At 34.0% G+C, this 14,269-nt stretch overlaps 2 protein-coding genes across 5 annotated transcripts; both read left to right on the top strand.

Moving 5' to 3' along the window:
• The first annotated feature begins 2,469 nt into the window (after nt 1-2,469).
• On the top strand, nt 2,470-3,525 carry LOC133699034 (protein DMP3-like). The gene has a single exon (XM_062122156.1). The coding sequence runs from the start codon at nt 2,649-2,651 to the stop codon at nt 3,342-3,344; it is 696 nt and encodes a 231-aa protein (XP_061978140.1). The 5' UTR covers nt 2,470-2,648; the 3' UTR covers nt 3,345-3,525.
• A 2,269-nt stretch (nt 3,526-5,794) lies between these two features.
• LOC133698535 (ion channel DMI1-like) lies at nt 5,795-13,419 on the top strand. Of its 4 annotated transcripts, none has more exons than XR_009843155.1 (12): nt 5,805-6,680; nt 6,932-7,000; nt 7,279-7,905; nt 8,460-8,642; nt 8,727-8,786; nt 8,876-9,079; nt 9,600-9,848; nt 10,154-10,252; nt 10,372-10,566; nt 11,481-11,573; nt 11,720-11,823; nt 12,518-12,651. XR_009843155.1 is itself a non-coding variant. In XM_062121484.1 (12 exons), exons 1-12 carry the CDS (start codon nt 5,973-5,975, stop codon nt 13,147-13,149), a joined length of 2,973 nt encoding a protein of 990 aa, XP_061977468.1. In that variant the 5' UTR covers nt 5,822-5,972; the 3' UTR covers nt 13,150-13,419. The 4 variants fall into 4 exon arrangements, 3 of the variants coding, with proteins under 3 accessions (XP_061977470.1, XP_061977469.1, XP_061977468.1); XM_062121484.1 differs by lacking the exon at nt 11,720-11,823 and adding an exon at nt 12,931-13,419 and having other exon boundaries at nt 5,822-6,680; nt 12,518-12,784; XM_062121486.1 differs by lacking the exon at nt 12,518-12,651 and having other exon boundaries at nt 5,795-6,680; nt 11,497-11,573.
• The last annotated feature ends 850 nt before the right edge of the window (nt 13,420-14,269 follow it).

The raw sequence follows: 14,269 nt of genomic DNA on the forward strand, positions 1-14,269 counted from the left end.
TAATAAATCATATAAACGGCATGTTAGAGATCACCATGTTTGTGTTGTAACAGCTGTAATGTGAGATAAATATAGTTTTTTATTATAAATACTATATTGGTGTGAGAAAAATAATATATACATATTGCGATTCATTGTGTATTATAATGGTAAAATTATAATTTTGTCCTTCAACAGAAAAAAACCAATAAATTGGTTTTGGAGGCAAGGAAAATTTTTTACAGGATTCATTTATCATTCTAAAATTGCTCAATAATATCTCTGTTTTTCAATTTTTCTTCCCAATTAAGTAACTTGCTCACCTTTGAAAGAAATATATATTTGGTTTAGGGATACTTTTAAATTTTCATTTTACCATGCACAATGTCACCACTCTATTGCCATTGAAACCAAAAACTTTTTAGGCTTGGCTCTAAGGATATATTAGTCATTTTACATTGTTTTTCTTTTTTTGCATTATTCATATGGTTCTAGTATGATTTGGTAATTTAAATAATAAAAATATTGAAAAAAAAAATTATTGGCATGTTTGTGGAATACACCAACGAGTGAGTCATCTCGCCATTTTCAGATGGGACAAATAATGGCTCACAAAGAGAAAAAATTGGGCTTCCTTACTATTTTTTCAATTTATCACAGTGAGGTCTATTATTTTAGGTGATACATATACTTGATTTTTTTTTGATTTGGTAATGATTGACTTTTTTTTGTTCTTTATCTTAATTTTTATGCATAGTCTTGCAACATTTCACAATAGACTTTCAATTTGTGTTTTTTCTAAGGATCCGGTCCATGTTATTTTAATTGTTATTTTTTATTTGAATTAATTCATTGAATTGATTTTTTTATTTCTTCCTTCATCAATTTTTTTATTTTATATTTGGTTTTTATTTTTTTATTGCTATTTATTTTATTTTTAATAGTTTTTTTTTATGATTTCATCATTCTTCATTATATTTACATATAAAATTTTATCCTCATTCTTTTGTTGCTATTTTTTTTACCCTGACAAGTTTTTTAAATTAACAATTCTTTTCTTTCAATTTCATCTTTCAATATTAAATTGAGCTTCTTGATTGACTCTATGTTTAGAATTTAACGGGTTATGAATTTAAGAGATTAACCCAAGTTTAGGAGATTCGCTAGGGTTCATTTGTTTTTTTTAAAAAAAACTCAAGTTTTTTAGTTTTATCCTCTAACATTTGATTTAATTGGAAATTGGACTTCACAATTTTTTTTATATAGATTTTTCACTAATTTTAAAAACGACCTGAGTTATCTCGAGTCTTTTTATTTGTCATTCTTTGTTAGATTTAGCTTCTTTTAAAACAAATTTGTTTAGAATTAAATTAAATTAATTGTTCAATATCATTCAGCATGTCACCATCTTTATTTTTTATATATATTTTTTAAAGGTTAGGAAAAAGATATCCGACTTGCAGTATAACACGAGGCAAAAATTCATTTTTTTTTAGATCATGTTTTTTTTTTTCCAGTTTTATACTTCAACATTTGATTTATTTGGGGATTGGACTTCATCATTGTTATTTTTAATTTATTTCTATATGATTTTTCACTAATTTTAAAACTAACTTGGGTTGCATCGATTTTTTTAATTTATTGTTTTTGTTAATTTTTTAATTATATTATTAAATTAATTTGGCTTGATGAATCTAGTCTAGTTAATGATCTAAGTCTTGAATTTTTCTTTCTTCTTTAAAAACATTAGCATCGCTTGAGCATCCTTGTTTTATGTTTGAAACAATTTGATCTGAGCCACAACATAGCGCATGCCACTGATCTAGATTTGCTTGAATTATTTTTTATTATTTTTTTAATTAAATATTTGTTTCATTTTAGGCTTTCAATATTTAATAAATTAGAATTGAGCTTATTAATTTGTTTTAATTTGGATTTCATGGGGTTATTATGAGCTCATGCCCCTGATCGCACGTTTCAATTGGCCATAGTCGATATAATATCATCTATACAGTATCAATATTTGTTTTTTTTTTAAATATCATCTATACCAACTCAATATTTTAAAAGTACCTTTTCCATTATACATTTAAATTTTTAATTGTACTCGTTTCGTCTGCAATATATATGATATTGACGAACTCCTACAACATGGGGCAAGTCACCCACGAGCAAAGCAATACACCAACTATTACGTCCAAGCAAACCCTAGAAATTTGGGCACATGACATTTTCCATACTCAGGCACTCGAAGGTTCCAAAAACGCAAGTCCTCACAGCCAAAACGACGACAATGTCAAATGCCCAGGGCATTGACACTCTGTAATTATACCATATGGATAATTATACTAAATAATAATCCTCATAGCTTAACGTCACGCATACAAATTGAGACTAAATTATGCATGCCTGCACATGGTCATGGCGTTGAAGTCGTCAAAAAGTTTGAGCCTAACAGGAAAGCAAAGAGGAAACTCCATGGAAATCAACAACCTTTCTGGCCAAGTAATTAGTTAAACATACCCAATCCCCATTTTATTTTTATATATATACACATAATTATCTTCAACCTTCTTCAAAATCCTTCAAAACAGCTTCATAGTTATCTTTCTGGTCTCTATATCCTCACAATCTCTCGGAGAGCTTGACGACCCAAAGAACCCAGCAACATGTCTCTTAGGCCACGAACCACATCCTCCACCAAGCAATTATCCATACCTGAGGTATCCACACAAAGTTCTAGCTCGACAACCAGCAACGATAACAGTAACAATGTGCAGCCTGAGACTCCAAAATCCCCATCAAGACCACCCACCTTGTCTCAACGTGCAATCTCGCAAACCCTAACAAGCACAGCCAACCTAGCCAACCTTCTTCCTACAGGGACCCTCTTAGCCTTCCAGCTTCTCACCCCATTCTTTACCAACAACGGTGCTTGTGATTCTGCCACACGCCCAATGACTTTAATCCTCCTTGTTCTTCTCGCCCTTTCTTGTTTTCTTGCTTCCTTCACGGATAGCGTCAGGTCACCAACGGATGGAAGAGTTTACTATGGTCTTGCAAGCTTTAAAGGGATGTACCTGTTTGACTGCCCTGATCCTGCTGCTTCAGGCTTGGTTGATCTGAGCAAGTTCAAGATGAGGTTCATCGACGTGGTTCACGCAGTTTTATCAGTGCTCGTGTTTATTTCTGTGGCTCTGAGGGAGAAGAATGTTTTGAGCTGCTTTTATCCTATGCCTAAACATGAGACTCAAGAGGTTTTGAGTATTGTCCCAATTGGGGTGGGTCTCATCTGCAGCTTGTTGTTTGTGGTTTTCCCTACCAGAAGGCATGGGATCGGCTACCCCGTCGTGCAAGGCAAATAATTGCAGCTAGTCCTTTGTATCATATATGATATTCTCTTTAATTTAATTTGTAATATTTCTTAGATTATTTTGTTGTTATTCTTTTTTAAAAAATAAAACTAATTGTTGTTGAACATTCACTTGTATTATTTTAACTTTTACATATATAGAAATTAATGGGAAGGTCGTGAGATTAATTCAATTCATTGTAAACCAGAAAATTAACTTGAGTTTATATGTTTGTTGTATAACTAATAGTATATCCGTGTTGACCTAATAAATCTGATTGAATCGAACCTAATCATCTTGATAATTAAAAATTAATTTCACTTTTTTTAAAGAAAATTTTAAAAAGAAATCATTTTATTTTTTAAAAATTTGTTTTAATTAAAACTATTTGATTTAGATTAATTTCGTGATTGAAATTTTAAATAGAATGATGAGTCAAATCGGGTTTAATAATAGAATTAACATATGGAACTCCCTTTTAAAAAAAATGAACCCAAAAATAAATTAATTAAAAGAACATATGGCTGCGTGGACTTTGATTGAAAAAAATTAAGTAGATAATGCGTAGTACGTAGTACAAAAAAGAATCTGTGAATAATGCCTTTTTTTTTGGGTAATTGGATAATGACATTTCATGAACAAAAAATCATAAACTATGCTGTATTTTATTTCTTGAAATGTTTTTCTATGTCTCCTTTAATAAATGTGTTCCCTATCACAACTTTATTGTATTTAAATAAGAACTAATGATATTGATTAATTATAAACACCAAATTAATACCTGTTATGTTATATATATATATATATATATATATATATATATATATATCACATGTTAGTATTTTGTTCACAATAAATTTCATAATATGAAAAGATAAAGATTAATCTAAAATATAAAATAACTATTAATAAGTAAATAAGGCCACTCAACATTAAACTTGTATGATATTTAGGGGTATTATATTAATAACAACTACAATTCGGGCAACACGTGTAGCTCATTGTGGTTATCATTATTGATTTGTTTTTATATTATTGAATTTATCCTGTTAAAATTTATTTTTATGGTAATAAAATTAACTCTGGTATGTTTTTAAAATGTTTTTCTTTCTCTTCTGGTTATAACTTGTGCCAACTCATTAATTGAAAATTTAAACTATGTTATTTTGCTAAATTCTCAAATAGTTTTATTTTTTTAAAAAAAATGAATATTTAGTTTAGCGTGTGGGCTGGGAGACGGCAATTATTTGGAAATGTCGTCACCTGAAAAAGTCTTCATTTCCGTGTCTGGTGATGTCCACCAAAAAGAAAAAAAGAAAAAAAATTGTAGCTCGCCGAGTCAGGGCTGACAGAGACCAGCGGCACCGCGTGCATTCAATTCGAGCTTGCCGCCTCTGAAATTTCGTCCCATGCCTCACCCTTCTATTTTCTTGACCAATCATCAAATTTCTTTATTGGTTTGATAGTCAATGTTTTTCATTTTAATTTTTAGACTCTAAATCCTAGAACTAACAATCCAGTAAAATTTATTATATTTATCGCATGTTCTTAAGATTATCTGAGTGGTATTATGAAACTAAATCTAAGTATAATAGATGAACTTAATTATCTGTTAATCTAAAACTTAATTTAATTTAAATTTTATATTAAATTGAATAGAAAATTATCAGTTTAAACTATACAAGATCTTATTGTAAAGTTTAAAAACAAATTTTTTTTTTAGAGATCATCGATCAATCCGAGTCCCATGAATTTTAGAGTTACTAAAATTTTATATAATTTTTAATTTTAAAGTTCATAAAATTAGTTAAAATGCATATAAATTGATCAAATTATCCATGTTAATAAAAATAAATTAATGTGTATAATATTTTTATATGAAATTAAAAGGAGGAAATTTCCTAGCATTTTGGAAATTGGAATGGAACCACCACCGGAAAAAAAGCACTTCTCTTTTCAATGAATTGTTTATACATAAAAAGAGAATAAAGTCTGAAAGATAACAGAAAAAACCGAAAGAGAATCATTCCATGTGCTTCTGTGTGTTCACGGGCCAATCGAAATGGAAATAAAAAGGCGGGTCCACCACCCACTTGTCAAGCACCCTCTCAGTCCTCTACCGTCTACATCTTGCATCTTTGTCCTCTCTCCGGTGACATGTACCCCGCTTTGCTAGCTTCATTGTGATGGTAATGGAAAATACTTTTTAAAATATTTTTTTATTTAAAAATATATTAAAATATATATATTTTTCAATTTTTAATATTAATATATCAAAAATCACTAAAAAAACAAATAATTTTATTTAAAAAAAAACTAAAACCACATCATTTTGTTTAAAAAATATAAAAATAATAAATCAATCTATAATTTAATTAACTTTTTATAACTATAATTTAAATATCGATAATCCTACTGGGTCAAATTTTATAATTATAATTTAAATATAATCATAACGAATATGATTTTTTTTTGAAAAATCCTCGTTTAAATTTTTTGGAAAGAAACTTTATATGATTAACAGTTAACCACCTTGTAACTGTTTAGATTTGTCTACATTAGTTGTTAGTCTAGTTAGACTTGGATTCAAGAAAACTCCCTTTATTTTTCGCCATCTCACAGTATAGTTTTCAAGAATCAATGGCAAACGTAAAGAAAGACTCAGTCTCCCCACCACCACCACCGTCACCTCTACCAGCAGCAGCAGCAGCTACAAATGACGACACAAATAGGGCAACTGAAAGACCACTTCTAAAGAAAACAAAAAGCACATCATCATCAATATCGGATGACACTCGCTTTCCTGGCCCACTGTTTCCTTCTGTTCGCCGGACTGCTGCTCCGCCACTAATGCCATCCATTCACCACCACCATCATCACCACCTCCGCCCTCCGCCGTCGGATCTCCGTCTCTCCAAAGATTCAGTCTCCTCAAACAATAACTTTAACAACAGTAGTGCTAATGGTGCTACTAATAGCATTGATATTAGTGGTAGTAATATTACCAGTGATAATTTAAACTTCTCGGTTGATACGGACTGGATGTACCGCTCTTTTCTTGGGCCCCACGTGGCTGGAAATCGGGTCACGGTGAAGGGTCGCCGTGGTAATAATAAGGTGGATGTGGAGGTGGAGGAGAAGCACAACACCGGAGCTGCCGCCTCTTATACTACTGCTAGTCATGATACTGATCAGGGGAAAGTGAAAGATGAGAAATTGTTGAAGGTAGATAACACTAAAAATAATATTAAGGAAGTGAAAACAGCTGCTACTGCCACTCAAGTTTTGGTGACTCAGTCTAGTGTCAACAGAAGCAGGGGACTCAAATCTTCTTTCATCTATTATTTGGTAATAATTACTGCCTTTTTTTTCTTTCTTTCTGTATAGTAGTTATTGTGGTTTCTCAAAATGGAAATGAGTGGAAAAGTTTCTGGTTAATTTTTTTTTTCAGGCAACCAAATAGCTAGAGAGCACTTATATTTCAACTTGATTTCTGGCTATTTCTGGCTTATATGTTGAATTGCAGTCCTTTCCGGGTTTAGTTTGCTTTGTTTTGATATTGCATTGCTGATAATTTCGTTGCTAATCTTCTATTGCAGCTTAATTTCACTTGTATAGTATCTGTTTCTTGTTCAATTTACTTGTGGAAGAAAGTCGCGAAACTAGAGGTATGTTTTATGTACATCTCTTGACAAGTTGAGTTATGGGTTCTTTCTGTTGAAATCTGTTGTTGTCTTAAACAATTTGGAATATGCTTGCTCAATTGCTGAAATAGAAAAGGAAAGGTGAAATTCTAGAAGACTTGGGTATTCTGGTTCTCGAAAAGGGATGGTTTAGGAAATGGGGAAAAAAGTAAACAAATTCTCGTAAAATGTTCATGGTGACTGAAAACAGGACTGTGTGATTTCTGCTCATCTGTTCGTAATTATGGCTCTTTTACTTGCAGGAAGAGAATATTGGCCTCCGTACAGTGTGTTGCAATAAAGTTGGTGTTGGTAATGACAGCATGGAAGTTTTGCAGGCTGAAGACAACAGTTCGTTTTCTTTCGGAAATGCTGACAGTAGGACTGTTGCTTTTTATACTGTCATGTTCACACTCATCATGCCATTTGTGCTGTACAAATATCTTGATTATTTTCCCCAAATAAAGACACTCTCCAAAAGGACAATGAATAACAAGGAAGAGGCTCCGCTGAAGAAGAGAATTGCTTATATGGTGGATGTCTGCTTCTCTGTTTATCCTTATGCAAAGCTCCTTGCACTGCTCGTTGCGACCATCTTTCTTATAGGATTCGGTGGGTTAGCACTGTATGCTGTCAGTGATGGTAGCTTGGCCGAAGCTCTTTGGCTTTCATGGACATTCGTAGCTGATTCAGGAAATCATGCTGACAGGGTTGGCGCTGGCCCAAGAATCGTTTCTGTCTCCATAAGTTCAGGAGGCATGCTAATATTTTGCATGATGCTTGGACTTGTCTCGGATGCTTTCTCAGAAAAAGTAGATTCGCTGCGGAAAGGAAAGAGCGAAGTAATCGAAAAGAACCATATACTAATTCTTGGATGGAGTGACAAATTGGTAATTCATACAAGTTACTTTGAACTATCATTCACTGTTTCCATTGCATTTCATTTTCAGTAACTAATGTGACTTGTGCATAAATCAAGAACTAGTGAAAAGCAAGTGCTTTCCAGGGAACTAAACATGATGATATATGTTTTTTTCTATAGGAAAGAACTACACATGATTTTGGCTGTTCAAGTTACTTAGAACATGAAAAATAGGACTGCCATGTCCCTTTTTTATATGTAAATTTCTTGGTTCTTAAATACGGATTTGGCTGTAGTTTATTTCAGTGCTTGATAAGAAGTTGAGGTTTTTTGCTATGGGTTCTTTATTATATGTTTGCTTCTGCATCTATTCCATGTCTTGGTAGGTTTCCATCTATATTGATGTTTCGCTTCCAGCCACAAACTGAGCCTTGTAAATCTTAGGATGACAGTGTAAGAAGCTAAGGTGTTCTTTGAACTCTTCTTATACTGGTATGAGAGGTTGGCCATGTATATCTTATGATGATGATGATGCAAACTCATTTTAAGACTAAAGTGTTAAAGATGATTTATTGGTTGTAGGGCTCACTTTTGAAGCAACTAGCAATAGCAAACAAGAGTGTCGGTGGCGGTGTTATAGTTGTACTAGCAGAGAGAGACAAGGAAGAAATGGAGATGGATATAGCGAAGCTCGAATTTGACTTGATGGGAACTTCTGTTATATGCAGAAGTGGCAGTCCCCTTATCCTGGCTGACTTAAAGAAAGTATGTTTAAGTGATTTTTGCTTCTTCTTTTTTCCTTTCGAAGTCTTTTGTTGTGTATTAATTTTTGCATTTTCATATTATTAGGTTTCAGTATCGAAGGCACGTGCTATTATTGTATTAGCATCTGATGAAAATGCAGATCAGGTTCTTTTCGTTCTCAATGTTGTTCTGCAACTTCTGGACTTTATGCTTCTCTGCAATGATTACAAATACTTATGTATTTCCATTACCAGAGTGATGCGCGAGCCTTGAGAGTTGTTCTCAGCCTAACAGGAGTTAAAGAGGGTTTGAGGGGTCATGTTGTTGTAGAGATGAGTGACCTTGACAATGAACCTCTGGTGAAGCTTGTTGGAGGGGAACTCATTGAAACTGTTGTTGCCCATGATGTGATTGGACGCTTAATGATTCAGTGCGCTCTACAACCAGGTCTTGCACAGGTTTTACCCAGATGAGCTTTCACTAACCTTTTCATGAATTCAGGAAGAATTTTTTTTTTTTATTTTTATTTTATATAAAAGGCAAGAGTTTTATTCAAGAACAATTAGCAAAAAGGCTAGAGGCCAAAGAAGGACCAAAACACAACACCATACCAAAGGCTCCCAAATCCCTGAAACAAAAAAAGTGAAAAACACTACTAGAAGAATTTCAACATCCAGGCTAAATGACCTACCACACAGGATACTAATCAAAACGCCACTTTCTGGAGAAACTCAGAAAGCAACCCGAATCAAGAAATTACCAGACAAGTAGGAAAAGCATATGGAAACTAGCCACCAACCAAGAGCAGCAACAAGAAACCGGTTTCTTTTTTTGTTTTTTGGGCAATAGAACAAGGTGCTTCAGTTGTGTTATATTGTCATGCATGTGCCATGCCCTTTTAATCTCCATGCAATTCTAATTTTCCAGTTACTCTTGTTTTTTGTTTCAACAATTCAGAGTAATTTTTTCTTTGGCCAGATCTGGGAAGATATACTGGGGTTTGAGAATGCAGAATTTTACATCAAAAGGTGGCCCCGATTGGATGGTCTGCGTTTTCAAGATGTGCTCATTTCATTTCCTGAAGCAGTTCCCTGTGGAGTTAAGGTTGCGGCTGAAGGCGGAAAGATAAATTTAAATCCTGATGATAACTATGTTCTGAAAGAAGGAGATGAAGTCCTTGTTATAGCCGAGGATGATGACACCTACGCTCCATGTCCTCTTCCAGAGGTTATCCTTCTTTTCTCACCCAGTGAGCAGAAAGTTGCATTCTCGTTGATGATTTTCAAAATTAAAATATTGCTAAATTAATCTCTTATTGATACCTTCTATCATATGGCTAAAGTTCATCATATCCTTAGAAATAAAGGAACAAACACCAGAACAATTGTACATCAATCAGACGGACAAGTTCATCACATACGCTTATCAATTTTTTTCCACTTAAAAACAGAAAGACCACTTGCTACATTCTTAGTGAAACAAAAATGTATTTAAGATGTATTTTCTATCTTACATGCCATTTCTGTTTCCAGATACATTGGAGTTCTTGTCCGAAAATAATTGATCCTCCAAAATATCCAGAAAAGATACTGTTCTGTGGCTGGCGACGTGACATTGATGACATGATAATGGTATAATGTAGCCCTAACCTCCTCCCGCTTGCATTTGAAGGTGGTTGAATTGGAGTAATTGACTAAGAAACAAAAGGAAAAATCAGCCACGAGCTCTAACTTAATTCCTGTTTTCCCAGGTTCTGGAAGCATTACTTGCTCCAGGTTCAGAACTGTGGATGTTCAATGAGGTCCCAGAAAGAGAGAGAGAGAAAAAGCTTACTGATGGGGGACTTGATATTCCTGGATTAGAGAACATAACACTCGTCCACCGTGAGGGAAATGCTCTCATCAAACGGCATTTGGAGAGTCTTCCTCTTGAGACCTTTGATTCTGTAAGTTGCATTACCTTATTTGATATATCTCTCAGTCTCACTCTGAAATTGAAGGTGACTACTACCTGTGGATATAAAGGTAGGTTTTTTAAGGGATTGCTCAAAGTAGTGAAATGTCTATAAATCCTGATATTAGGTTATTGGTAATGGTTGAAACTCCAAAGGAAACAAACGTCTGGATACAATTTTCAAATTGACTGAATTGACAATTTCTACTTCGCTTAAAAACACCTAGCACCGATCCACCTGCAACATCCTAAATACTTTGACCTGATTCGATTTCACACTGAGTATTGTTAGAGAATTAATTCAGGGACTCAACCTATTTGATGGAGGAGCCTTCTTACATTAACACTGATGCACCTCATTTAGTCCATGCGAGATTGATCAATGCTGCCCTTCGTGTAAGAATAATAGCACGATTGACAACAGTACTATGAGGCAAAATCTAAAGCCATGTAGAATACTGAACCCAAAAGTTGAAACTGACAAGTGGAGAGGCCAGTATGTCATGCGATGCTATACCATGTTGTAATAGTCAGTATGAATTAAGGAATGTCGGAGTATCCAACGTCTGTCTAACGGTTAAGGTTAGCAGGATTACCAGTGGGAAAAATAACAGGGAAATAAATATTTATTGGCCTAAAATTAGTGTGTTGAGATGTTCTTACACAATATTAATCACAAAGGGCTCTTTTTTCTTCTTTTTCCCTGTTTTGGTTTGAGAGATTATATTTACTCTCTTTACTTGATAAATATGGGACGACTCGACAACTATTTTTGGCTACGTATTCACATTTGAAGTTGCACAGTTAAATTTTCTTGCTATCTTACATACTTGACATGCAAAAAAACCTTATAACTTTCTTCCATGAGCTCAATTCTACTACTGATTGCTAACTCTAAATGGACAGATATTAATTCTTGCAGATGAGTCATTGGAAGACTCCATTGTGCATTCCGACTCAAGATCTCTAGCCACCCTCCTCCTTATTCGAGAGATACAGGTAACTACTATTGCAGTTTCCTTCCTTATGGATTTGAGATTTCTGATTAAACCAACAATTTGAGTGCCTCCCCACCTCTCCTCTCTTTTTCCTAGTTATTCTTATTTGGCTGTGCCTTTAAGGAAAAACCATGGTTTTGCTTGTAGATCTATGTCTTCCAACTTTCAAGGTCAATGCATCAGTTTACATGAAACATTTCGAATCTCTTGAACATGGTTTTATTAACAAGAAACTAGAGGATGGTGCTCAGGTGATGTACATTATTGTTCTTGCTTAACAATTAGTGGAGGTTCACTTTGAACTCGAGGGAAACAGTTTGACAAAGTTATATGGAACTTTGTATGTGGAAAATTCTGAGAAGTTCCATGATGACACTTGCATGTGTAGTTGTTACAGTTGTGATGCAACATAGCATGATAGGTAATGTTTGAGTGAAGTAGAAGCCATACTATCCCGTAGTCATTTCTGCTTTCCTCTAGCCTAGCACGAACAATATCCCGCTCCTTTTCTTTTTATTTATTTGATAACAAGAGAAGAGAACCCGCATGGGTATATTCAGTATTTCACAGAACTTGTGATTGTGAATTCATCCTCCCTTTTCAGATCAAAATGGATTAGTTACATAATTAGTCATTAGCCTTAATATTGCTTGCCTGTATTGTTTGGAAGAAGAAAAAAATTCCATCTCTCAGTCTTGCATGTGCCTACATTTACAGCAGGGAGAGGATTAAGTAATGGGAGATGAAGTGTAAAAGGACTAGGAGGAGATTAGGTTCAGACGTGTAGAATTGAAGAGAGAAGGTTTAAATTGCATGTGTTTTGCCATTCTTGTTTTTGTTATCAGAAAACCTGAATTCACTTGTAAAAGCCATTTTGCAGCATGTACATGTTTTGAATAAATGATTACTGATAAAGCTGCCTCTTCTTTGCTTCATGGAATGCAGTTAACGCGTCTCCCTTACAGAGATGTTAAGCCAACTTCTTTACGGGTTTCTGGGTATTCTCACAGCTCATGGATCCGTGAAATGCAACAAGCTTCTGACAAATCAATAATTATTAGTGAAATCTTAGACTCTAGGACTAGAAACCTTGTCTCTGTGTCCAGAATCAGTGATTATGTGCTATCAAATGAGCTGGTAAGTATGGCACTTGCAATGGTAGCTGAAGACAAGCAAATAAATCGTGTTCTTGAGGAACTGTTCGCGGAGGAGGTACCTTTCATATCTTATCTAATGCCTGTTAAGCTTTGCCTTACGTAGTAAATAAGTGCATGGATATCTGTCCCTGCAATCGTCTCTTCTTCTCCTAACACCCAACTTCGAGATTTTGCAAGTTGACAACTTGTTCCTATTTGCAGGGCAATGAGATGTGCATTAAACCAGCAGAATTTTACCTGTTTGATCAGGAAGAGATTCCTTTTTATGAGATAGTGATTAGAGGTCGTCAAAGAAATGAAATCGTGATTGGTTTTCGCCTTGCAAACGCCGAGCGCGCCATCATTAACCCTCCTGAAAAGTTGCAACCAAGAAAATGGTCCCTTGCTGATGTTTTTGTTGTCATCTCCTTGGGTGACTGAAAGGATACATGCACGTTGCTTTCCCCTGCCTTTCTGCCAAGTCCTCTCTGCTATACATTTACACACCAACCCCACCACAACTCACTTCTATGCTGTCTAATGGGCGCATGGCTACTTGTAGCTTGAGAATTTCTAACTGACAGTGGTAGGTGCCGCGGAAAATAGATTACAACTGTAAGATAATTCGAAAAATGTGTTATGTAACATTTTCTGAGGCAAAATTCCTCATGATTTGTTCAATGTATGAGTTATCAGGCATTGATTTTGGCACGATTGTGCATGTTTTGGACACTTGAAATAGCTTTCTATCTTTTTCGTAGTTCCATACACCGCAGGTGTGTTCTGCTTCACCTTCGGTATGGACACATCCCATTGTAATTGCCAAGAACAGATACGTTTCATAGATGGGGATGGTGCGTGAACCAGCCCCCTAGTTCATTCAAAACCAAACCTAATTTGCTCCAAGTTTTGGGTGGACATATCACCGGATTAACCTTTTAAATCAGATCGAATACATGGGGATGAAGTGGAATTCACTGAATATTAATAAAGAAAAGTTCACAAGTATAATAGTATTTCTAATAGCATGTTTGAAATCGTTTGAATTGAATTATTAAAAAGTTTTAATCAAATCTCATGGTTGTAATTATTTTAAGGGTCGAGAATTAAATTTCAAATGGAACTCAATAAAAATATTATGAAAGTAAGGTTGACCCTTCCGATTTATTATAATAGAGAGAGAAAAAATAATATTAAAAATAGCTTCTTAAAATATTTATTTACTATTTTTTTAGAGACATTTGAAAGAATAAGATAAAAGCGATAATAATAATATAAAAAACAAAATAAATTGAATCCTATCTTTTTTAAAAATATATGAATTCAATTTATTTATCAATTCAATTAAAATTGAATATTATAATTGAATTCAATTACAATAAAAAATTAATTTCAAATATCATTTTAAAAAATATTTATTTGCATAAACAACACCAAGACATCTCCAACCCAAGAGACAAAAGAGAAGCCAAATTCAAAAAATTATCCTTTTAGCTTTTTTCCTTCTCAATTAGCAGTTTCAACAAGAATGATAAAAGAATAGTCAAAATGTTTTTTCTCA

The sequence above is a fragment of the Populus nigra genome, chromosome 7, assembly GCF_951802175.1.
Source record: "Populus nigra chromosome 7, ddPopNigr1.1, whole genome shotgun sequence".
NCBI classification, from domain to species: Eukaryota; Viridiplantae; Streptophyta; class Magnoliopsida; order Malpighiales; family Salicaceae; genus Populus; species Populus nigra.

Bases quoted from the DNA above. Each gene is read 5' to 3' on its own strand.
- LOC133699034 (XM_062122156.1), top strand. From the start codon at position 2,649: ATGTCTCTTAGGCCACGAACCACATCCTCCACCAAGCAATTATCCATA.
- LOC133698535 (XM_062121484.1), top strand. From the start codon at position 5,973: ATGGCAAACGTAAAGAAAGACTCAGTCTCCCCACCACCACCACCGTCA. The intron at 9,080-9,599 runs GTTTTACCCAGA...TTCTTTGGCCAG, and splicing joins TACAACCAGGTCTTGCACAG to ATCTGGGAAGATATACTGGG. The intron at 9,849-10,153 runs GTTATCCTTCTT...TTCTGTTTCCAG, and splicing joins CTCCATGTCCTCTTCCAGAG to ATACATTGGAGTTCTTGTCC.